This window comes from Papio anubis, chromosome 2 (assembly GCF_008728515.1).
Source record: "Papio anubis isolate 15944 chromosome 2, Panubis1.0, whole genome shotgun sequence".
Taxonomy (NCBI): domain Eukaryota; kingdom Metazoa; phylum Chordata; class Mammalia; order Primates; family Cercopithecidae; genus Papio; species Papio anubis.
The window spans coordinates 191,128,923-191,153,148 of record NC_044977.1 but is presented as its reverse complement, the minus strand read 5'-3'; the positions used below and the strand labels follow the sequence as shown (position 1 = coordinate 191,153,148).

At 40.7% G+C, this 24,226-nt stretch overlaps 2 protein-coding genes across 14 annotated transcripts in view; both read left to right on the top strand.

Annotated features, from left to right (window-relative positions):
• Positions 1 to 13,295, top strand: part of ACAP2 (ArfGAP with coiled-coil, ankyrin repeat and PH domains 2) — a 178,034-nt gene extending 164,739 nt beyond the window's left edge. For all 13 annotated transcript variants that reach the window (XR_002520649.2, XM_017956123.3, XM_017956118.3 and 10 more), the window contains 2 exons: positions 1,878 to 1,939; positions 8,611 to 13,295. Coding sequence is in view for 12 of the 13 variants with exons in the window: in XM_017956123.3 (XP_017811612.1) it covers positions 1,878 to 1,939; positions 8,611 to 8,711 (163 nt within the window). In the remaining variant the exon portion in view is untranslated. The remainder of the gene's footprint in view (positions 1 to 1,877; positions 1,940 to 8,610) is intronic.
• A 3,058-nt stretch (positions 13,296 to 16,353) lies between these two features.
• XXYLT1 (xyloside xylosyltransferase 1) overlaps positions 16,354 to 24,226 on the top strand; it is a 192,874-nt gene continuing 185,001 nt past the window's right edge. Inside the window, exon 1 of the mRNA XM_003895310.4 lies at positions 16,354 to 18,954. Within this exon, the coding sequence (XP_003895359.2) occupies positions 18,451 to 18,954 (504 nt within the window). The 5' untranslated portion in view covers positions 16,354 to 18,450. The remainder of the gene's footprint in view (positions 18,955 to 24,226) is intronic.

Sequence of the window (24,226 nt, the reverse complement as noted above, 5' to 3'; positions counted from 1 at the left end):
TTAGAGTAACAGGTAATTATTCTACTACCTTGAGAATTAGAGGATTCTACAATTCTGTAGGCAAGACAGTTGCATTGATGTTAGTAATTTGTGAAGTTCCATTACCTTTGGGCAGTGGTAGGAATTTGTACTTGTTTTTAAAAAGAATTGTTCACATAAAACCAGGTGCTGCCACCCCTAATCCAAGCTGCTCAGGAGATTGAGGTGGGAGGGCTGCTTAAGCCCAGAAACTGGAGAAAAGCCTGGGCAACACAGCGAGACCCTGTCTCTACAAAAAATTAAAAATTAGCCAGGTGTGGTGGCACATGCTTGTAGTCATAGCTACTTGGGAGGATGAACGAGAAAAAAAAAAATTATTTACCTGAATACTTAATTTTAAGATTAAAATGCATGCTTTTGAATGTTTGAATAAAATTTAATGTTATCTTTTAAATAATTTTGAGGTCTTAATTTGATTTACATATCAGATCAAAGTAGTTTATTACACATGGAATTCAGAAAATTAATTGCCACCTATACCTTATTATGTAGGAAATCTCAAGCATATTTTGTATTGTCACTTACTCATTTTATCCTGGGCTAAATGAAGCCCATAATTGCTTATCCCCCATCATTGGAGAAGAAATAGGTCCATTCACACTCCTGAGCTCCTACTGAGAATTCTTGACTTCTCATATGTCACCCTTCTGCCAAATAAAAAATCAAAACAGCAAAACATACTTTCTCAGATCCTTTCCCCCAAGGAGGGGTTACCGTTATTATGGAGGCTATTGCAGGAAAATGTAGAACTCTTAAATCATTACAGATTGACAGTAGAAGAAAGATAAGTTATTCAAGAAAAGATAGGAATGATATAAAGAAGCTCTGCAGGCAGCTTCCAAGGCAATACCTATATAGCAATGGATGCTTCCCTTAAAAATAATCTGTTCTCAGATCGTCTAAATTTTCTTGTTTTACTTGGTGTGAGTGCTTCAGTTTCACTTAAAAATTTTTGTAAGTAAGCATCCTCTGTAAAAACCCAAATGCCAAAGGAAGATTTGTGGAACTGTTGTTAATACACAGAGTGGTCAGGTGAGGAGATGAAGGGAATTGTGGAACGTTGAAGATAGGAAAATTTCATGTCACACGCTGCAGTTGCCAAAGAGAACATTTCAGAAGAGGGTGATGGAGGTCTGAGAAGGCAGTGGAATTATGGTGGCCCAGAAGGACAGACGAGAGGTACAGAGTAGGAGAGGGGTACCAAACACAGTATTTGTCTATTTTAAAATGTTGCTTAAAGGAAATACTTAGCTTCTGAACCTGGTGCTGCATGTCATCTGCTGCCAAGATGAATAACCTAAAAAGAATATATAAGCAATATGGTAATGTTGGAAAATTCTTGATAACCCATAGTCATTTATTATAATGTTTGTATATCAAAATATATTCCCAGTATTTAGAGGCGACACATGCTGTTTATATGTCTGGAACGACCTCACTTCAGGGCGAACCAGAGTGAACTTATGACAGGGTCTCACTTCTGCACTGTAGAAGCAATAATTTCAACAGTTGGCAGTTAAAATTTGACAGGTTGCTGTAAGAGCCAGGAATTCTCAGGCATCTGGAGGAAGCAAGCCACTAGAGGTACTGCAGGGATGCTGCTGAAATAGAACTAAAATGCAGTGGTTGGAAAAGTTTTATTGTCCTTTCTCTTGAGAGTTGTATGAAGGTGAGATAGTTACCTTTGTACCTCAGATTGCTGGGTTTGATAAACTAAAAGCCAGATTATTTTAATGGCAAATAAAAGACAATTACATTAGTACATGTATTACCTGTTTATAGACTTTATTTATGACATTGTATAATGTCATCTAAAACACTATTTTATTTATTTTTAGGTTACGTTTAGCAAGAATGAATGAAGAGATGCGGGAATCAGAAGGACTTTATGGACAGCCAGGTCAATATTCTACTAATAACCATACTGAAATGCAGTATAAGAAATGCATTCAGGAATTTATCAGTTTACAACTGGAAGATTCATAGTTCTTTAGCAAACTAATGTGATACTATAGAGTTTTTATAACCTACTTGTAAATTGTGAGTTGTTAGCTTTGTACTGTACTTAACTGAATCCTTGGGTGGCTAATCCTGGGCCTTTAAAAATTCGTAACTCTTCCTATGACAGTACACGTTGACTTGCTCTATTTAACTCTGGCTGCTGACTTCTTTATTTGCTGTACAGATGTCTTCCATATACATTCCAGTGAAGTGAATGGAATGGTAAAAATATTCTTTATATACTTACAGCAGCAAAATAGTTGTTTTCTTTTTGGAATTCTTTTTAGCTGTCAAGTGAATATAACAAAATTGTTTTCTTTTTGTTATTCAGGGAATTTCTATAAATTACGTTCAGGGAAAAAAAAAAAAAATCACCATGTGTCTGGCATATAAAAAGCCAGTATGGAAAATACCAAGAAAACGTTTACTGATGAGTTTTGTACTACAATCTAAAAATGAGTTGAAGATTTAAAATGAAAATTCACCAGGTGGAGAAGTCCATGATGTGAGTGGAGCTAGTTTGAAAGACTGAGGGCAAAGGTCTCATTTTATCTAAAGCTAAAGCTTTGCCTCCAGCCAGTTGTACATTATCTCTTAGATAAGTGGAATTATTTAGAACAATACTTTTTGCAGCTGATGGCAGAGTAGATTTATTCTACTTGAGAAATTTCAATTCATGATCACCTCAAGTTTCATTTTGAGTAATTTTCACCTTTGAATCAAGATGTCAAGGAAGAAATATTGCCCATCAGATTCTTCTCTTTGATGAACACGTTGATTAGACATTTTTCACAGAGAAGAGAGTAATTATTGGTTCTCTTGTTTCATGAATTTGAGTATGTGAATTACTCTGTTTTAAATTTATATGCACATTAGTAAAAAATTTCAGGAATTCATGACTAAAATACTTGAGAATGTTCAGTTTGCAATGAGTAGGTTTGGTTTTTTAAAAATGAATATGGTTACATTATTTTTAAAGTGACCTGGTAATATCATCTCTTCTTCCTGCTTAAATACATTTTGAAATTTCTGTACTTCAGCCATTTATTTTAGCGAGATTAATATATAATTAATGTGAGGCCATTCTTTCCTCAGAGGACCATATGTACTACTGCTTATTTTTGGCCTAATTTAATATGGAACAAGTAAGAACGTTAAGAATAGAGGCACTTCAGCTAGATATTTCTCATCTAGGGTGTCCCACTTTAATCCTATGGATCGTACAATACTAGGCGGCTCATGAAGTTCCAGGATGTAAGAGTGCTGATTAAGGGTGAAGCTCTAGCATTAATTCTGGATTTCACCCATTTGTTTTAAACTTGAATGTTAGATTTTAAATAGGTTATAATTTTGTAACAGATATTCTTAACTGATAGTATTACTAGGCCACTTTTGAGGCCTTTGTGTTTAAGCACTTTAAAATAAAAATTGTTTAAAGAATATGACCTGCTATTTGTGAGAGAAGAGTGAACCTCAAGATTTTAAGTTGAACAGTTATTTTCCCCCTGAAATTTTTAACTTCAATGTTTGGTTAGCTGCTCTTTCCTTAAGGTGTTTGCTGATGACGTTCACCCGGCTGATTAGCCAGGTGGTCAGTGGTAGACTCTTCTCTGAAGTTGGGAAGCTTGAAAGGAGAGGGCCTCTAAGTTCTTGCCACTTCTAGTTGCACCCAAATTGCTTGGGTTTCTGCTGCCATCATTTAGGAGCGTTCAAATGTCTTTCACTGTCATTTTTGAGTTTATATATACATAAACTTAAAATGTATAAAAAAGATTTTTCCAATTTATTTTAATGAAAACTTGAAAAAAAAAGCCTCGTTTTAAAACAAGCTCTCCTACCATTCTCACATTCTACAGGTTAAAAGATCAGAGTTCTGGAAATAGTATATCAGAATAAAATTGAGATTTTTGTAATTTATTTGAGGATCATCTTGAAAAGGGTTAGATTTTTAACTCATTCAGAGGGCCTGATATTTAAAGCAGGATAATTTTATGCGTAGACAGGGGACATGGTGAAATGGCGTAGCAGTTGCTCTCCGGTTACTGTTCTTTTCCTTTATGAGTCTTTAGAGAGCGGGTATGTTTGGCTCAGGCAGCGGCTCTTTGTTTTTCCTCTGCTTATCACTGGACATTTTTCTATCAAACGCTTTGGTTACTTGTTTTATTGGGATCCTTTTTTGGTTTTCTTAGCAATACTATGAAGACTTCAGAACTCTGGGTAACTTAAATGCAGGTATTTTTAATCTTTTGATAATGAAGAGCTCTATCCTTTAAAAGATTCAGATGTAATCTTTGGCAATCACTGATTTATTTCTAAGAAACCCCACTTGTGAACTTTCTATCTGTACAACCCTAAGGACCTGGGACTCCCTGTTTCTTGCGTGGGGTGATGTGAGAGCACACGTTTTTTTTCAAAAGAAGGTGTGTCTCTCTTTGGCAGTCCCTGTAGCCCTTAGGAGACGTGGGTGGGTAAGGGAAACAGCACACTCTTCTCTCAATTATTGGAAACCAGTTTGGTGGTTCCCACAGTCTCTGGCTCTGTGACTCTTCTTGATCGTTGGCAGGCTCTCAGCCAGTTGAGAATCATCACTGCTTTAGGGACCCACTGCTGGTTATGTGAGTATGTAGCAAGCACAAGTTGGGAATCGTTGATCTAAGCAATTATGAAAGTAAGCTGTTACCAACCCAGAGGGTGTAAGGTCATGCATATGATGACCTGGGGGTGGGTCTCACATGCTGCCATCCCTTTGAGGGGAGTACATTTCAAGAGCAAAATCAGCAAACTCTTGAATTGTCATAACTGCTGTTGTGGTAGATATTCTGAATACCAAAAATTAAAAATAAATTTAAACTGTCAGTGGAAACACAGCAGTCTGCATTTTAAAAACTCAGAGCTGTCCAGGCACATAGAATAGTTAAGTGTCTGAAGGGAAATAGAATGTGGTTAAGTTTAAAGAATATGCTTAGTATTATAAATGTTGAGTGATTAGTTGTTTACCATTTATAATAAACTGTTAAATGTATTTCTGGGAACATTCCATGGCAGCATATTCTGGGTTGTTGTTATGTAGACAAATTATATTTGCCTTGGGAAAAATTCTAAGTAATCAAAATTATATTTAAATATTAAAAAATCACATTGAAGTTCAATTTGTGTTAGCTGTATTAAATATCTTGGTCACTATTGTTCTTGTAACGTTTGCTTTGCTTTTGGCAACACGTTTTGAGATCTAAGAAAGGTAGTACTTTAACAGTGCATTAATCAATGTTTTGTTAGAAGCTAAATGTTAACAAAAAGTTTTGTGTGTGTATGTGAAGGTGGCAACTTCCTTTTGTATTAACGCTTTTTAAATGTATTCAGTCAGTGAAACCAATGATTATTATAGCACCAACACTTTCATTCAAGGAAACATTTAATAGAGTCTTATAATTTGTTTTGCATGGTACAATGGTTCTACTAAAATAGACTTCTGTAATAGGTACTAGATGATTTAAAAACAAAAACAGAGAAACCATTTAAAAAATTCCATAGCTTGTTACACAAAATATGCATTGCTAATAGTAGAAGCCATATATTGCCATTGTACTGTTGTAATACTTAACAGTGCTCATCTGGTGCTACCTGTAGACTGTTTGGTATTCACGTCTGCTAGACCCTTCTTCCTGTTTCTTCTTGAATGTATAATGTGTGCCTTTTAAGTTACTTCTAGTGTTGAATGGTAAAATCTTTGTGGTATTTTTGTATTATAATCTGCACTTTACACTTTCTTGGAAAGGAAAATTCCAGACTATCCAGTTTAAATAGTCTTTTAAAAATATTTATAATGTTTACAATAAATATTTTAAATATTTTAATTCAATATCTAAAAATTAGAAAAAATATTTTATATGGTTTGTTGCTATTTGTTGCTCTCTTCTCTATTTATTTTATATCTTTTAGAATGGTTAAAAATGAGAATAGCAATGTTTGTCTTTTGATGTGGAAGTAAACTTTTACGAAATCATGGGTATAATTGGATTGTCTTACCAGTTGTTCCAGCGTATCAACCTTTTATTTTGGTCATGTCAATATGAGTTAGATGTTAGTTACTCTCAGCCACCTGTTAATAATCTCTTCTTACTGTTTTTTTCTTTTTAAAGTAGACTGATTAGGTTTAATCGATTGATTCAAGTCAGGAATAAATTTCCAGGGCTAAATGAAAACTATATAGAGATGTTAATAAGTTGCTTTTTACCTAGACTAAATATAAAAAGTGACTAAAAAGTATTAAAAAAAACATTTTTTTTTTTTGAGGTGGAGTCTTGCTCTGTCACCCAGGCTGGAGTACAGTGGCCAGAACTCGGCTCACTGCAAGCTCCGCCTCCCAGGTTCACGCCATTCTCCTGCCTCAGCCTCCCAAGTAGCTGGGACTACAGGCGCCCGCCACCACGCCTGGCTAATTTTTTGTATTTTCAGTAGAGACGGGATTTCACCGTGTTAGCCAGGATGGTCTTGATCTCCTGACCTTGTGATCTGCCTGCCTTAGCCTCCCAAAGTGTTGGGATTACAGGCGTGAGCCACCGCGCCCGGCCAAAAGTATTAAAATTTTTTAATTCAAAATCTTGGCTTATGCTGTTAGACCTTTTTACTAGATGTTTATTCCTATCCTCACTTTTTTTTAATTCTCTAGCTTTTGGTATGACATCTCTTGCCTCAAAAATCTCACCTTTTAAAAACTGACAAAACTTACTGCACTATTAACAACAACTGTAGCAATGAGTGTGTTATAAGATGGATGCAAGGTATCTTTTTTTTTTTTTTTTTTGAGACGGAGTCTCGCTCTGTCACCCAGGCTGGAGTGCAGTGGCCGGATCTCGGCTCACTGCAAGCTCCGCCTCCCGGGTTTATGCCATTCTTCTGCCTCAGCCTCCTGAGTAGCCGGGACTACAGACCCTCGCCACCTCGCCCCGCTAGTTTTTTTTGTATTTTTAGTAGAGACGGGGTTTCACCGTGTTAGCCAGGATGGTTTCGATCTCCTGACCTCGTGATCCGCCCGTCTCAGCCTCCCAAAGTGCTGGGATTACAGGCTTGAGAATGCAAGTTATCTTATAGGAGATAATTATGAAACATGTTACAACAATAATATTCAAAAACAGTATTCTGTGGTTGAAATCTTAAGAACAGAATTATGCCAAGCATTTGTATAAGGCTAATGTTAGCAGGAAGCATTAATAATGAATGATTTGTCTTGAAAATAAGATTCCTTTGTCTGAGGGATTGATCTGTATGTGTGTGTATATTTAGTTTCTCATGACAAGAAAAACGGTATTCAGTCAGCTATAATATCAGTATCTATAATCTCTTTCTCGACAACATATTTATACATATACACATTTATTTTTCTAATTTAACAGATGTCCTTGGTATTTACTTGCATTTTGTCATAGCATTCTTGCTCATATGACCTGCAGCAAAACAAAAACAAACCCAACTTTAAATATGCAAAACTATGATTTTAAAGCCTTTTTTTTTTCTTTTTTTTTTTTGAGACAGAGTCTTGCTCTGTCGCCCAGGATGGAGTGCAGTGGCGCGATCTCGGCTCACTGCAACCTCCACCTCCTGGGTTCAAGCAATTCTTCTGCCTCAGCCTCCCGAGTAGCTAGGATTACAGGCACTCACCATCACGCCTGGCTAATTTTTGTATTTTTAGTGGAGGCAGCGTTTCATCCTGTTGGCTGGACTGGTCTCAAACTCCTGACCTCAGGTGATCTGCCCGCTTCGGCCTCCCAAAGTGCTGGGATTGCAGGCATGAGCCACCACGCCCTACCTTAAAGCCATTTTCTAGGATTTTGTTGTTAATTTTTGTAGAGACATAGTCTCAGCATGTTGCCCAGACTGGTCTTGAACTCCTGGCCTCAACCAGTTCTCCCCCCACCACCCCTTAGCCTCCCAAAGTGTTGGGGTTATAGGCGTGAGGCACTACACCTGACCAGATTTTATGAGTTTAGTAAGCAGTGGATGTAGGTGCATTAGTTTTAATTACGCACTAAAGTTTGACTAAAAAAATTACTTTTTTACATGCTCTTTTAAATTCCTTTTAATTAAAAGACAGTATTATTTTTCCCTGAGTATCAGTTTGTCCTGATTATCGGTTTGTCTTGTTAATAACTTGCATCCATCCAAAACATTAGTATTTAGGTTTTAGTCATTTCTTTTGGCCTTTATCAAGGGAAACATTTATTGAAAGGAGGTCTCATTTACTATACCTCATTTAGAATGACTTTCCCCCTCATGTGTTAATAAACGTATTTCTTCACATTGCTTTAACACACTTGCATCTTTGCTCTTTTCTAACTCCGAGCTTTCTTCTGTGGCTGCATCTGAGGTGCTTTTTTCAGGTATAGTTTTTTGTTTTCTTTCATTACATAATTTTTCAGCATTTATTTTTAGTTGCCCCTTTTCTTCCAAAAATGCTCATCTGAACAAAATTTTAATGTAATGAATTATAAAATAGTACTAGTAATAAATATGAATGTTGTTTTATTAATACTTGTGTAAATGTTTAAAGTGTCTTTATTTTATTTCATGCAGGTGATGAAACTTACCAGGACATATTTCGTGATTTTTCCCAAATGGCATCCAATAATCCAGAGAAACTAAATCGTTTCCAGCAAGATTCACAGAAATTCTGAATTTTTTTTTAAATGGGAAAATATGAAATCTGGTGACCCCCTAATGTATACAGCTAAAACTTCACAATTTTTTACTGCTTTAATTCTACTTAATTTTGGTAGATATTGAATGGCTTGGGAAAAAGGTACCCATTCATATATTTACAAATTAAAACAGTTATCTAGTAGTTGGAGAGGAACCTAATTTAGGACCTCTTTTATTAAAAAAGCCTATTTAAAGGGCTATTTCTGTAGATAAAAGTTCAGTCTAGATTTAGGCCATCTCTAGGTTACAAGATGCTAGGAGGTCAGATGAAAATGATTCTTTTGCCAATGGGTGGTAGCACTGAATTTTTCCCACCGTGCGTCTTGCCCAGGATCATTCAGTCAAGCATGTCTTCATCAAGTGGGAGCCAACTGTCCTGCCTGCCTCAAGAATATGTTTTTTCTTTAGCTTTCCTGATGATTTTTGGTGGTTCAGAAATAGGTGTGTGTGTTTATGTGTTTTGGTAACCTAGCTTTCATACACTCAATATACGATTTATTAGAACCAGAGAATGTGTTTTCCCCATTTGTTCATAAATGCAGTTATACTTCTTAGATGACAGGTTATTGTCCAGTACTTTAATGTATGTATGTATAATGGCTGTACAGGTAGACCATAATTCAGTCCTTTAGATTTATTTTATGCAGCAAATTTTAATCACAAAAAAAAAAACCCAGTTCAAAATATGTAGTTCTTCATTGTTGGGTTGATTTCCTGAAGCCTTGACAGATGTATCGATGTAATAAAACTGTGTCTAACAGGTTGCTTGAATGTTGCAAAATTATGCTTTCATCAAAATTTAACTTTTAAAGGAAAAATCAATTTATAAAATAATATAGGCCATTTTTATATTTGAAATTTGTCCTTTTAAAGATATAGTTTTGCTGTTGCTCCTAGTGAAAGAATCTCTGTACAAAGGAGAAAAAGAACCCCACTTATTCTTAGTTAATACTAAAATATATAGCAATAAATTGCTGTTTATTTTTTTCTACATCTATTTTGTGTACTTGTACACAGTGTACATTCTTTTAAATTATATCATGTATATAGCTTTAGTGTTTGGTTACATGATTCACAGACCCCTGAATTCCAAAATATTATGGATAAACATATTACCATTTTTATGCCACAAATTAGTCTGATTCCATCTTTGAAATGTCTTATCAAGTATAAAATAATTAATTTGCCTTTTTTTTTTTTTTTTTTTTGAGATGGTGTCTTGCTCTGTCACTGAGGCTGGAGTGCAGTGGCGTGATCTCAGCTCACTGCAGACTCTTCCTCCCGGGTTCACGCCATTCTCCTGCCTCAGCCTCCCAAGTAGCTGGGACTACGGGCACCCGCCACCATGCCCAGCTGTTTTGTGTTTTTAGTAAAGACGGGTTTCACCATTTTGGCCAGGTTGGTCTCGAACTCCTGACCTCAGATGATCAGCCCGCTTTGGCCTCCCAGAGTGCTGGGATTACAGGCGTGAGCCACTGCACCCAGCCTAATTTGCGTTTTGATTCCTTTCCATTGTTGTCAACAATTAAGTTTATTCTTCTTTTAGAAATTATATGTAAATGATATTATTGATACTTTCTAAATAAAAGAGGTTTTTAAATATTTAAAAATGTTATGATCCAATTATAGATAAATTTTCTAACATTTCCCAGTAACTAGAGTTTTACAAATTGATTAAACATCAAATCAGAATCTAGCCAAGCAGGAATTATATTGAAGTAAGTTCACATCACAGAAAAGGTTCCATAATTTGGCCAAATTGCATGCACGCAATGCTTATTTAGTAATAGTCACTATATGTTAGATGAGGATAAAAATATATTTGTGAATTATTTCTGAGGAAATGCTAACTCCCACAGCATTGTATTTAATTATAACAATAACAGGAACATTAAATTTTTATCTTTGCTGTGTGATCTCAAAGTCATAGATCATCTGGCTTTTTAGGTACCTTCACTAAAGGCAAAAATCTGATTTGTAGTTTTTATTAGCGTGTACCTTGAAATTATTTGACCAAGAAGCTCAAAGAAAAGAAGAATGTTAAAAAGAAGGAAACCTCACTTTTCCATCAATGATAGTGCCCCTGCCTGTTTTAATCCCAGGATTTCATTCCTAAAGATCCTGACCTTTGTCTGAGGAAATCGAGGCAGTTTTCCTTTTGGATCTGGCCATTGGTGTGTGCTTCAGATCGCCTCTGGAGTCTCTGTGGTTGCAAAGGCAATTCCTTATGACACGCTTACCTCCTGCAGCTTGAGTTATGAGTTGTTAATGTGGCAGTAATTAGTATCTACTTAAATTTAGTGGTCAGAAATGTATTTGAAGTGCCCTAAAGATGATCATGGTTCAGAATATCTTCAGAGAAAGCAAAATCTTTAATATTGCAGGGAGGCTGGCAATACAGAAATACATTTCTGTGACTTCATTTCTTGAATATGCTGAGACCCAATTTGGACTGCATTTGGCAGAAATGATGGAGTAAACAGCAAGGCTTTAAATTAAATTAATAGTTACAAGGTAGGTTGGCTCTTAGGTGAATTTAGCCATGTCAGCTAATAGCTTTTCTATGGTGTGTAACAAATCTGAGTTATGTTATGCTGTGAATTATTCAGTGCATTATAAGCAATCATAGTTTAAACAATGTGAGTCATGCTTCTGGGCTTCGTTGGTCAGTGTAATTGGCCTTTTTATTTTCTTTCCATAACTTAAATCTGCTATTATTAATTTCTTATTCCTTATTAATCTGTTAGCTCATTATCTTTAGCTTACTAACTTAAAAATTAGATTAATATCAAAATAAGAATAGCACTATGAAGAGTTAATAAAATGCAATTTCATGTTAGAGCTAGAATAAAAGTAATTGAGCAGTTATTTGCAGTGTTTCATTACAACATTTATGTGCTTAAGATTTCTAAGGTTTTAAAAGTTACCTTTAATACAATCCTTAGAAATTCAGAAATTTCCTGATATTAGATTATGGTGTTTGCCTAATTTATACTGGTTTTCACTGTAGATTTTAATGAACTTTGATTGGTTACTTTTCCAGACATACAGATTTAATTTGGAATATGAACTTTGGTTCTTCATGAGTGCATTTTGAAAAAGAAAAAAATACACATTCAGAATCTGGCCAATTTAAGTTTGTATTTTAAAAATATTTTATGCATATTAAGTATGGTCGCAGTAAATTGTGTGTAAGACTAAATTTACTACCATTTTGAATAATCAGACATTCCCAGATCATTCTTATATTGTCAGATAACACTTCTGTATAATATCACTTTGGACCATGGACATGAGCTGGAAGAATGATGTATTTTTATAGATTGTATGTCCAGAATGACTTTAGAACCGCATGATACAGTGGAAGGAGCACTGGACTAGTAGTCACTACCCTTTTTGGATTCAGGGCTCCTCACAATTAAAATGAGTGGAATGAAACAAGGTGAAAACATAAAAACATCCCTTTGTATACTGTTTTGCTACTTACAGTGTACTTTGGCATTGCTTTATCTCCCTGGATTCTCACGGTAGGATTTCTGAGATCTTAATCTAAGAGCTCCGAAGTTGTCTACTTTTTTGACCCTAGGGTGCTCCTTTTGTTTTACAGAGCAGGGTCATTTGATTTGCTAGCTGGTGGCAGAGTTGGCACCATTACCCAGGTCTGACTACCAGTCAGAGGCACTTTATTTGTATCATGAAATGATTTGAAATCATTGTAAAGCAGCAAAGTCTGATAATGAATGCCAGCTTTCCTTGTGCTTTGATAACAAAGACTCCAAATAATCTGGAGAACCTGAATAAAAGTTTGAAGGGCTCGATTGGGATCTGAAGACAAAATTGTAGGAAATCTTACATTTTTGCCATAACATTAATGAAAGCAAAACATTATAAAAGTAATTTTAATTCACCATATACTTATCAATTTATTGATGCTTCCAGATGGCATCTACAGATATGGTTTTGTGGACATCTTTTTCTGTTTACATAAATTTATCCACTTAAAATGTGATAATGTGGAGACAAAGCAAGGTTTGATTACATAAACTTTTCTCTGCATTGGTCTTTTCACTATCTTATTTGCTGAATTTCTTAATTTTCTTCAACCTCCCCACCCTCCATTTTTTGGACATTAAACAGGGAAAGCTTGCTACATTATAAAGGTTGTTGGCACCATTTATTTTACACAAAGGCTAAAGGTTAACTTTTGGAAATGATGAGCTACTTTTATATATGTGTTTACTCGTGCTTTGTGATATTTCTGGATCATTCCAGTCATAGAGACTTATTACATGTACTATTTCTTGGTACCTGTGAAAAGGTATATTTTAAAGAATGTATAACCAACAGTCCATTTACTTTTTATTAGTATGTAGAGGATTTGTATCTAATTCATGAATGTAGTTTTACAATAGTTTCTCATTATAAATGGAGCAAAGTACATTATCTTTATTCCAAAATGTACATTATGTAAGAATTGTAAATATACTTGATTAAGTACTTTGTATGCCAAAAAATTACAATAAGTCAATAAAAATCTCACCTCTGGCTTAGTTCTTTCATGCTGACTTACATTTTCTTGTGAAATACACTGTGAACATATCTGTCACCAGCAGTTATTTTTAAGGTACTGTATTTCTTCCCAGCCCTTTCAAATCCACATTCATCCTATTTGCTGATTACTTCAATCAATAAATCCATTTGGATCTTTTAACTATACAATTCTCTGTTCGCAGAGCTGTTATGGCCCCTAATTCATTGGCAAAAAGATAAAAAGCTTTTTTTGGGGGGGTGGGGAGGAGCTTGCTCTAATTTTTTTCCATTATGATGGACATTAATGTTCCTAATCTATGCAGTACATTCACATTTTATCCTTTTAGTAAACAGACACACACGTTTGTCTGTGATTGGGACTGAAGGAATGGAAGGTTGAAAAAACCAAACGAAGTGAATCACCTGCATTTGCTTTTAAAAAGAGCTAATTGAAAGCAGACACATAAACTTTTCAATATAACTTGTTTTATTCAGCTTCATTTCATTTTCAGAATAGTTCTGTGGAGAACCCACATCAGTAGTCTGTAAATATTTTAAGTGAAAACAGTTTAATTTTTAAATTATTGCAAAAACAAAGCTTTTTGCTTGTGGAGAAATGTTAAGCAGCAGCAAGAGACTCATTCACAATTCCATTGTCTTACCTGTGCTGTCCAAAATGGAACTCACTAGCTACATGTGGCTACTTAATTAGAATTAGACAGAGTTCATTTCCTCAATCTTACTGCTGCATTTTAAGAACTTGGTAGCCCCATGTGGCTAGTGACTATTGTTTTGAACGGGGGAGATTGTAGGAGGAAGATTGTCACAGGAAGTTCTACTGGATAGTACTGAGGGAGATACTGTTACTTTTTTGGTGTATACCCTTCTAGACCTTTGGGTGTGTGTATTTATACAGTTATGCAATGGGATCATACTGTTACCCACTTTTTCACTTAATAGATGGGGAGACCTTAAAATTTATGGGAAATTTCAAACATGTACAAGTAGAGAAAATAACTTCAATAGCTATAATATAAGCCCATGGCTTATATTTATTCTCCTACCCATTTTTCCCCTTTCCTGGACTTTTTATTGAACCAAATCCTAGACCTTTCACCAGCAAATCATTCTGTATGTACATGTAAAAGTTAAGGACTGTTTAAAAAATCGTAACACTTCTTAAGCTACAAAACTACATAATCAGTATTCAAATTGGTTGTCTCAAATATGATTTTAAAAATAGATTGTGCAAATCAGAATTCACATAAGTTCCATACATTGCAGTTAGTGAATATGTTTCTTAGTTTGTATAGACTTTTCTTCCATTTATTACCATTACTATTTTCTTTTTTTTTGGAAATGTGGTCTTGCACTGTTGCCCAGGCTGGAGTCCTGTGGCAATCATAGCTCACTGCAGCCTTGAACTCCTGAATTCAAGTGATTCTCCCACCTCAGCCTCCCACATAGCTTTGAGTACAGACATGAGCCACCTCACCCATTTGTTTTTAAAATTTCCACCTGCAGTTTGTTGAAAACTTCACTTTTAATGACTGCATTATTTTAGCTTTAACTACTTCATTGATGACCATTTGATTCCAATTTTTTGCCTTCATGAACCTAACTTTGCTTTATTTTTATGTTTGTTTTTTGAGACAGTGTCTTGCTCTGTTTCCCCGGGCTGGAGTACAGAGGCGCAATCTCGGCTCACTGCAACCTCCGCCTCCTGGGTTCAAGCGATTCTCCTGCCTCAGCCTCTCAAGTAGCTGGAATTACAGGTGTCCGCCACCATGCCTGGCTAATTTTTTGTATTTTTAGTAGAGATGGTGTTTCGCCATGTTGGGCAGGCTAGTCTCGAACTCCTGACCTCAGGTGATCCGCCCGCCTCAGCCTCCCAAAATGCTGGGATTACAGGCGTAACCCACCATTCCCAGGCTAAGCCACCATACTTGGCCTTGCTTTATTCTTATGGTTAAATATTTTAGAACATTCTTAAATTAGGAAGAATTCCTAGAAATAATGCTGCTTCAGTGGTTGAGTGTATTTTTGAGACTCATCCAATGTGGTAGGCACTGTTAGGTTCTGGGTATATTGTGGTTAATAAAAAACAAATGTATATTCTGTTCTCTTGGAGTCACGTTCTTGCAATGAAGAAAGATGAGACTAGGGTAGTGTATATATAGGTGGCCCTCACAGAATTGTGGAGGATGGCACTTAGCCCAGACACTGGATAGGAGGTATTTAAAGATCATTTGTGTAGGCAGTGACATGTAAGCCAGGGTCTGAAGCAGAGAGATTGGATAATCTATGCAACCTTACAATGTGGAAATGGCTCAACAGGAAAAACATTTACCTAATCTCTGGTCAGAAATCAGAGAACTTGGCCAAAGTTAGAACTGAAAAGTTATTGTGCTTAACTCAAGTTCTTTGTGTATTTAGACATGTTATGATACACCAGTTACCTATCTCTGAGAAAACAGCGAATATTACCATCAGTCATATTGCATCCTTTTTAATTGTGCTACCACTATGCTTCATATGTTATAGGCACTCAGTATCTATTGGATAAATAGCTGACTGGCTACTTTGAACCTACTGTTTTTGCTTTCTGTCCGCAATACACTTCAGGAAGCTGCAACTTTTAATTTTTATTTATAGGCAAATAATTGGGAATGATAAGCTACAATAATATTGATAAGTCAGAATGATGCATTATCAGTGATAAGTCAGAACAATATAATAAGTCAGAATTATTTTTCTGACTTTCTGTGTAAAATTTATTTTTTTGTTACAGTGGCCTGATCGCGCCACCACTGCACTTTATTTGTATTTTTGACTTTTTAAAAATTTTAGTTTTTTGAGATGGAGCCTCACCCTGTCACCCAGGCTAGAGTACAGTGGTGCGATCTCGGCTCACTGCAACCTCCACCTCCCGGGTTCAAACGATTCTCCTGCCTCAGCCTCCTGAGTAGCTGGGACTACAGGCGCCAGCCACCATGCCCGCTAATTTTTGTATTTTTAGTAGGGACGGGAGTTTCACCGTGTTGGTCAGGCTGGCCTCAAACTCCTGACCTCATGATCTGCACACTCAGCATCTGCCTAACTCAGCCTCCCAAAGTGCTGGAATTACAGGCATGAGCCACCACATCCGGTCACACCTTATGTAAAATTTAAATGATCATTATGTCTTAGCCATAAATTCCGGGAGTAGTGTTCTTACAAAGGTTTGAAGAAATGTTTGTTGAATAAATTGATTATAAAATAAGAGGGGGAAAAAAAAAACTCAACCTTATTGATGGTGTAGGTAGGGGACGAAAAGGCACAAATTCTAGAATTCTCCTTTATTAGTGAACAGTAATTAGAATAATACTCTAGCATGCTTCTTGGAGAGCCTGTGGAACATATAATAAAGCTTTAATAGAGATTTGGGGTTTATTTGTAAATACCCCAGAAAAGCTTATGGTTGCCGAATTGTGTTTTCGCATGTGTTGGATATTTAGGCTTTAAAAAAGGAGTGTGGTGTCTTTAGTAGAGTTTATTGGTAGGCACTGTTCTAACTGCTTTTTAAATGTTGTCTCTCATAAGCCAATGAAGCATAGATACTAGTATTAGCCCCATTTTCTATATAGTGAAATTGCAGTTCGGCGTAATTAAGTAACTTGTGTAAAGTCCAACAACCTGTAGTGGAAGAGCCTGAATTTCAGCCTGGATCATCCACCCCAGGGCTTGCTCTCTTAACCAGCTGTTAACCATATGCTAACAGTTGTGGTAAAATACACACAACTCAGAGCTTGAGTTAACTGTTTTTGGAGCTAATCTTGACTAGACGCTTGGAATTGGAAACAGTAAGACTTGGGTTAGGATTCCAGCTCCTTTATTTACTAGCCTACTACATTTGGGTAATTCTCTAAATCTCAATTTCCTCCACTGTAAAATACTTCTATCTCATAGAGTTGTAAGGATCACATGAACTGCTGGAGTGTGGTAATTTTGCTATTTGGGTTTTCCCCCAAGGTGAGTAGTCTGTGTGAACTTGTTGCAGGCCTGTTTCAGAGATCCAATGTTTTCCAGAAAAGTGTTGCTCCAATAGAAAAGAACAAGAGTTAGAAATGAGATGGACCGAAGATCTGGGAAAGGTGGGCTCTACCCACACTTTGAGAAATGATGGCAGAGCCCAACAAACTCTGAGAGACCAATCTATAGGTGCGTTTGTCCATTATTTTCACCTCCTCCTCTCTCAAGCATGCACAGCACTTGTGCGTGTTTACTTAAAAACTACTGGGATAGCCTCAATTCTTAGAAGCCTGAAGTTAGTACGTTTTTATCTAGTTAGCAGTGTACAGCTAACTGCCGAGGGTCGAAATTGCCACTGGCTAGCTGTGTGACTTTGGGCGGGGGACCTCGGTGTGCAAAACTCCCTGGTACTCCCAAAAAGGCTCCTGATAAAGTGTTAAAAGTCTGCTTATAAAACAAAAACGGATGAAAGTCGCCCTCCAGGGCGTTGCTGCGCTGGGGCTCGGGGAGCAGCCTCGCAGGTTCGTGCGGGCGGCGGGGTCCCCCTGCTGGCCGCATCCTCCAGCCTCCCTCCGCTCGGCCTCCGGGACGACGTGCGGCCCGGGCCATTTCCTCCCAGGGCAGCGGGAAAAGGGAGGAGCTGCCGGTTTAAATTGCCTAGCTCCAGCTCGGGTGCAGGGAGAGGCGGAGACGGCTTAAAGCCTCCAAGAAACTGGGGAAAAAAAGGTGCAGAGATTAAAGCTTTCCCTCTTGGTGCCTCCAGCTTCGCTTTTTGTTAACCTAAGTTCCTCCGTTCGGGCGCCTCCATTCCTTTCAAGGCTCAGCTTGGGTAGCTATCCTCTGGGGCTCGGCGCGCAGGCCGCCATTTCTCAGCCGGGACAGCGGGCCGGCCCTCAGCACGCTGGGGTCCTCAGTCCGCCGCTCCCACGCCGGGCACGGGATCCCACTGAACCCCCAGCCGGGCCTCTAACACCCTCGGAACCTAAGACCCAGCGGTTACGGCAGACCGGCCCCGCCCCTCCACGCACCGGCGCCCGCGATTGGCTCCAGGCGGCACGGCCCCGCCCCCGCCATGGCCGCCGCCTGCCGCCGGGGCTAAGTGGCCGCCGGCGTCCGGGTCCCCGAGGGCTCTCCCGCGTTGCTGGCACCGCTGGCGCCGCGGTCTCGTAGCGCATGGGCCTCCTCCGAGGCGGGCTCCCATGCGCTCGGGCCATGGCGCGCCTGGGCGCTGTGCGCTCCCACTACTGCGCCCTGCTGCTGGCCGCGGCGCTGGCCGTCTGCGCCTTCTACTACCTCGGCTCGGGCCGGGAGACCTTCTCCAGCGCCACCAAGAGGCTGAAGGAGGCCCGCGCCGGGGCTCCCGCCGCGCCCTCGCCGCCCGCGCTGGAGGTGGCGCGAGGCTCCGTGGCGCCAGCCCCCGGCGCGAAGGCCAAGAGCTTGGAAGGCGGCGGGGCCGGGCCGGTGGACTACCACCTGCTGATGATGTTCACCAAGGCGGAGCACAATGCCGCGCTGCAGGCCAAGGCCCGCGTCGCGCTGCGCTCGCTGCTGCGCCTCGCCAAGTTCGAGGCGCACGAGGTGCTTAACCTTCACTTCGTGAGCGAGGAGGCCAGCCGCGAGGTGGCCAAGGGCCTGCTGCGGGAGCTCCTGCCGCCCGCCGCTGGTTTCAAGTGCAAGGTGAGCGGGCCGCAGCTGGGGGCTCCCGGTGGGTGGCCCACCCCATCCTAGGCGAGGTCAGTGCGCGCTCCCGGAGGGGATCCGGGGAACTAGCTTGCAAGCGAGTGTTGACAACCTGCGGGAGGTGTCGTTCGGGGGCGTGTCCCGGAGCCAGACGCGCTCAGCTGGTGCTGAGGAGTGGAGCTGCGTTTTTAATGACCGCCTCGCTTTCCTCTCCCCCAATTAAGTGCAGCCCCCGGGAGAGTCCGCACGCCCCCATTTTGCTAACGTTGCAGGGTTCAGCACTGCCTTCAGAGTCTGCACCTCTGTTTATGTTCCTCAGTTTTTGACTTATGAGGATGAGACTGGTCACCAGTAGTCATTCTGAGCAACTGGAGAGGGCCTTGGTGAGGCCGCTGGAAGTGTTGAAGTTGCAGTGATGTTTCTCATTGCTCTTAAGGTATTTCGGTCGGATCTGGTCAAACTCATTGTGAACCATCTTATCTCCTCTCTGTGTCCCTTTTACCCCTTCCTCCAAGGGTCATGAACCCATTTAGAGAAGCCTGGAGTTTCTCCGAATGAGGAAGAGAAAGCTCAAGAGGAACAGATATGATCTGGGGAGAGCAAAGCTGGCCGCCTTGTCCCAGGCCGGACCAATCTGCCTCCATGACAGCTTCCATCTCTGTTTATCATCTTTCTTCACTGCCTGGCTCTCCTTGTCTGAGATGGGTTCCTGACATAGTGGGAATTACCTAGGTCGAATTGCTTATTTGATTTTGAATAGTTGTACAGAGGGGATCCGAGGCCAGATTTTGGAAAAGGAGTAGTAGGTGATATTAAAGGGTGGAGACTCATGTTGATTGGGGAAGCATGCTGAGGTAGGAGTTGTTTATGTGAGTGCCTAGGGGAGCTGCTGCCAGGATTCTGCAGGCTTCGTGAGTCTGCAGTGGCTCCTTGTTGCCTACAGAGTCAAGTCCCAGTTTCTTGGTAGGGCTGTTGTGTTGTGAGCCTGGTCCACCTCTCTGGCTTCACCTCTCCTCCTTTCTTTACATGCACCTCATACCTTAGCTATGTGTAGAGTGGGTCTTATACGTGCTGTACTCTCTGCCTGCAGTGTCCTCTTGGGCCCTTGGCCATTCTTTACTCAGCTTTCACCTCCCGTGAGAAAGTCCCTAGACCCTTGGACCTCTGAAGCTCCTTTCTGGAGGAGGAGCCTGGCAACCTGTCCCAGGTGATCCTAATGACTCTAATATTTGAGAAACATTGCACTAGTTCGCGGTAGAAAACTGAGGGCCCTTGGCCATAGGGTCAGTCTGGGCAGATCTTGGAATTTGACCAGGTCTCCAAACACCACCTGGAATATCAGCATTGTCATCTCTTCTGGGCCTACTCTGCACCGTTGCCAGATCTCTATCCCCTTGTCCGGAGCTCCCGCTGCAGCTCTTGCTGCACACCCAGTGCTTTCCAGCCTACTTGCCTTTGCTTCTGTCATTCCCACTGTTGGGGTGCTCCTTCTTTCCATTTCCAAGTCTTACCCATCTTCAGATACCATCCCCTCCTTGGAGCCAAGGAACCGTCCCTTCTTTCCTCTTCTACTTCCCTGGTACTGTGACTATATCATGTCTTATCATCCATCCCTGTGTACAATGCCTGGCACTCTTAGTTGGCATCAGAAATATTGGCCCAGGGGTAGATCCAGCCTCAGGGCCGAGCTCATCCTGTCTTGGAGTAAGTGTTTCATGCTCGGATTACCCCACTATACTGGGCCCAGTTCCAGCAGCCTCACTCAAGGCCTGGAGGCAGCTGCAAATGACCGGAGGGAACTGATACCTCTTCTGTTGAGGTGTGAGGGGTGAGGGTCTAGTGTCTGGGGACTTCTAGCCAGGTATCAGTGGTCGGATAAGGGTTTATCAGTCCTGGCATAACATTGCTCCTATTACTTTTTTTTTTTTTTTGAAAGGGGGTCTCGCCTTGTTGCCTAGGCTGGAGTGCATCAGCACGATCTCGGCTCACTGCAACCTCTGCCTCCTGGGTTGAAACCATTCTCCTGCCTCAGCCTCTTGAGTAGCTGGAATTACAGGTGCCCGCCACCACGCTGGCTAATTTTTTTTTTTTTTTTTGAGAGAGAGTTTTGGTCTTGTCGCCCAGGCTGGAGTGCAGCAGTGTGATCTCGGCTTACTGCAACCTCTGCCTCCCAGGTTCAAGCGATTCTCCTGGCTCAGCCTCCTGAGTAGCTGGGACTACAGGCGCGTGCCACCACGCCCGGCTAATTTTTTGTGGTGGCTAATTTTTTGTATTTTTAGTAGAGACCGGGTTTCATCATGTTGGCCAGGCTGGTCTCAAATTCCTGACCTCAGGTGATCCACCCGCCTCGGCCTCCCGAAGTGCTGGAATTACAGGCGTGAGCCTTTGCGCCTGGACTCCATTTCTTTGTTTTGTTTTGTTTTTGGTAAGAATTCTTGCTGTGTTGCCCAGGCTGGTCTTGAACTCCTGAGGTCAAGCGATTCTCTTGCCTTAGCCTCCCGCATAGCTGGGATTACAGGCACACGCCACTGCACCTGGCATTCCCATTATTTTTTAGTTCATATTTTGTAAATTTTTCTGTTTGTGATGAAAACTGCTTTTTTTTTTTTTCCTTTAAATGTGTGATTTTTTTTTTTTTAAATGTGTGATTCTAAAAGGTTTGCTTCATTTTACTTGTGATTTAATTCTTCCTCAGGTTTGGAATATTTCTGAAAAGAACATATCACACATGCCTTTCCTCTGTCTGGAGTACTCCCTGCCCCCATCCTTAGTACTCAGCTTTCAGGCCTCGGCTTTGGTGTTACTTCCTCGGTAAACCTTCCTGAGCTCCCATTACACACTTTCAAACTCCAAGCACTTTTCCTTAGTAACATTTATCACAGTTGTATTTATATAATCGTTGGATTAATTATTTGTCTTCCTTGCTAGACTCTAAACTCCTTAAGGGCATTGACACTGACCTTAAATGCTGCATCCCTAGCACCTGACGTATGAGGGGATTTTATACCGGAATTGTTTTTTCAGTATTGACTCGGAAGAAGGAAACTAGAATTTCTCACTGGTTGTGTCAGAGCTGGAAGGGGTTTGGAATATATAGCATGACAGGTGAGGACACTTGCCTAAGACTTTCTGGAGAGTTAGTTGCGGCTGGACCTTCATCCTAGGTCAGTGCTGTTCCCTTTGTGCCATATTTCCCCTTTAAGGAGCACCTCAGTCTTGTAAGATGAAGTCCAGGGGCAGTTTATTTTTATTCCCAGGGAGAATTGATTTGAATTGTGTTAGAACTGTCTGAAGATAGCCTGGGGGCTCTTCTTCCCTTCAGATGGCTCTGGGACCTCAGCATGGCTGCAAGATGCAGAACAGGGCCTCAGTGAACGGGCACGGGGCTGGTGCTCACACACCGAGGTCTCAGGCCATTTTCAGGTGGCATAGAAACACCTTTTAGCTGAAGTGGTTGCGGAAATAGATCATAGAACATTATTAGTGACCTTAGATTTTATTTTGGCTAATTGGATATTAGCTAAAAAGGATTCATGTAGGGTTGTATCTTGTTTTAAATATGTTTGAAAGTTTTAATTAATCTGTTAGTTTGTTACCTGTGAACAGGGAAGCATGTTATTTGTTAATTAGTAAACTTCCGAACTTGCTATGTTCCAGGTACCAGTATAGGAGCTGCTTCTAGCCTATACAGTAAGTCTGTTTTCTGAATGCATCAGAATCACCTGGGGACACTTTTAAAAATACAGAATCCTGGGCCCCACCCTAGCCTTTGGGCTCAGAATCTCCTGGGTGGGGCCTGGAGATCTGTATTTGGATGGAGCTACATAGGCGGGCTTGGGAGTCACTGCTGTAAGAAATCCAGGAGTGCCTGCTGCCCTCCTGCTGGTCTCTCAGACCCAGTTCAGGCATCCTGTCCTCTGGGTAGCCTTCCCTGGGGAGCGCGATGCCTGGCTCATAGTGGGCATTCAGGAGCTCTTTAACTATGACTTTTCCATCCGGGCTATTCTGGCTGTGCTGACCTGGGAAAGGCTGCCACATTCACCTTGCTAAAATGCTGCCTTTTTAATTTTTATTTATTTATTTATTTATTTATTTATTTATTGAGACGGAGTCTTGCTGTATCGCCAGGCTGGAGTACAGTGGTATGATCTCGGCCCACTGCAACCTCTGCCTCCCAGGTTCGAGCAATTCTCCTGTCTCAGTTTCCTGAGTGGCTAGACTACAGGCACCTGCCACCACACCCAGCTAATTTTTGTATTTTTTTAGTAGTGACCGGGTTTCACCGTGTTGGCCAGGATGGTCTCAATCTCTTGACCTCGTGATCCGCCCGCCTCAGCCTCCCAAAGTGCTGGGATTACAGGCACGAGCCACCGTGCCCGGCCAAAATGCTGCCTCAATGTATCAGTTCCATTCAGAACCTCCAGTGGTTTCTGGCTACCTGTCCTCCCAGGTCATGTCAACGTCCTAGACCCAAAGCAGTGGCTGAGCTTCCTGAGTTCTAGGACAAGCTGTTCCTTCTCATGGCGCTTTGCCTGCTCGGCTTCTGAGCATCTGTTGTCTCATTCTGTCAAGTGCAGTCTGACACTTGTAAAACTTAGATCAAGACTTATCCATTCCATGGGCCTTTCCTGCTGGATCAGGTTTGACAGAACATACCATGAAACCCCCAAATAATGGTGGCTTAAACAAGGTTGAATTTATGTCTCATTTCAATGCAGTCCAGAGGTAGGCATTCCTGGACTGGCATGGGGGGTTTGTGAAGTCACCAGGGTCCTTGGCTCCTTCCAGCTCTCTGTTTCGTCATCCCTGAGAGTGGCGCTGTCTTCGTGGTCCCGGATGGCTGCTGGAGCTGGGGCCATCACATCGGTGTTGCTGTGTTGCATTTAGTCCAGTTTAGCCCAGTGCTGCTGTGTGTATTGTTTCAGGTCCAGTCTCATAACACGGTTCTACTCTACTGACTTCTGGGAAAGTGATCACAGTGAACAGGCCTAAAGGCGCCTCTCACGTCTCCTCTCCTTGCCCGTGCTGGCCAGCTCTCTGCAGCGGCGGTGGGGCCCACCAGCCACTGTTTGTGTGGCCTCCACGGAGCACAGCAATATTACTTCTTTGTAGTATTTCCCTTGTGCTGTCAGCTCCAATGTTAACAGTTCAGAAAGACCTTCCCTGAATCTCTTTTCTAATGCAACCCTCATGCCAGCCTTCATCTTTCCCATCACCTTGTGCATTTTTTTTTTCTTTTTTTGAGAAGGAGTCTTGTTCTGTCACCCAG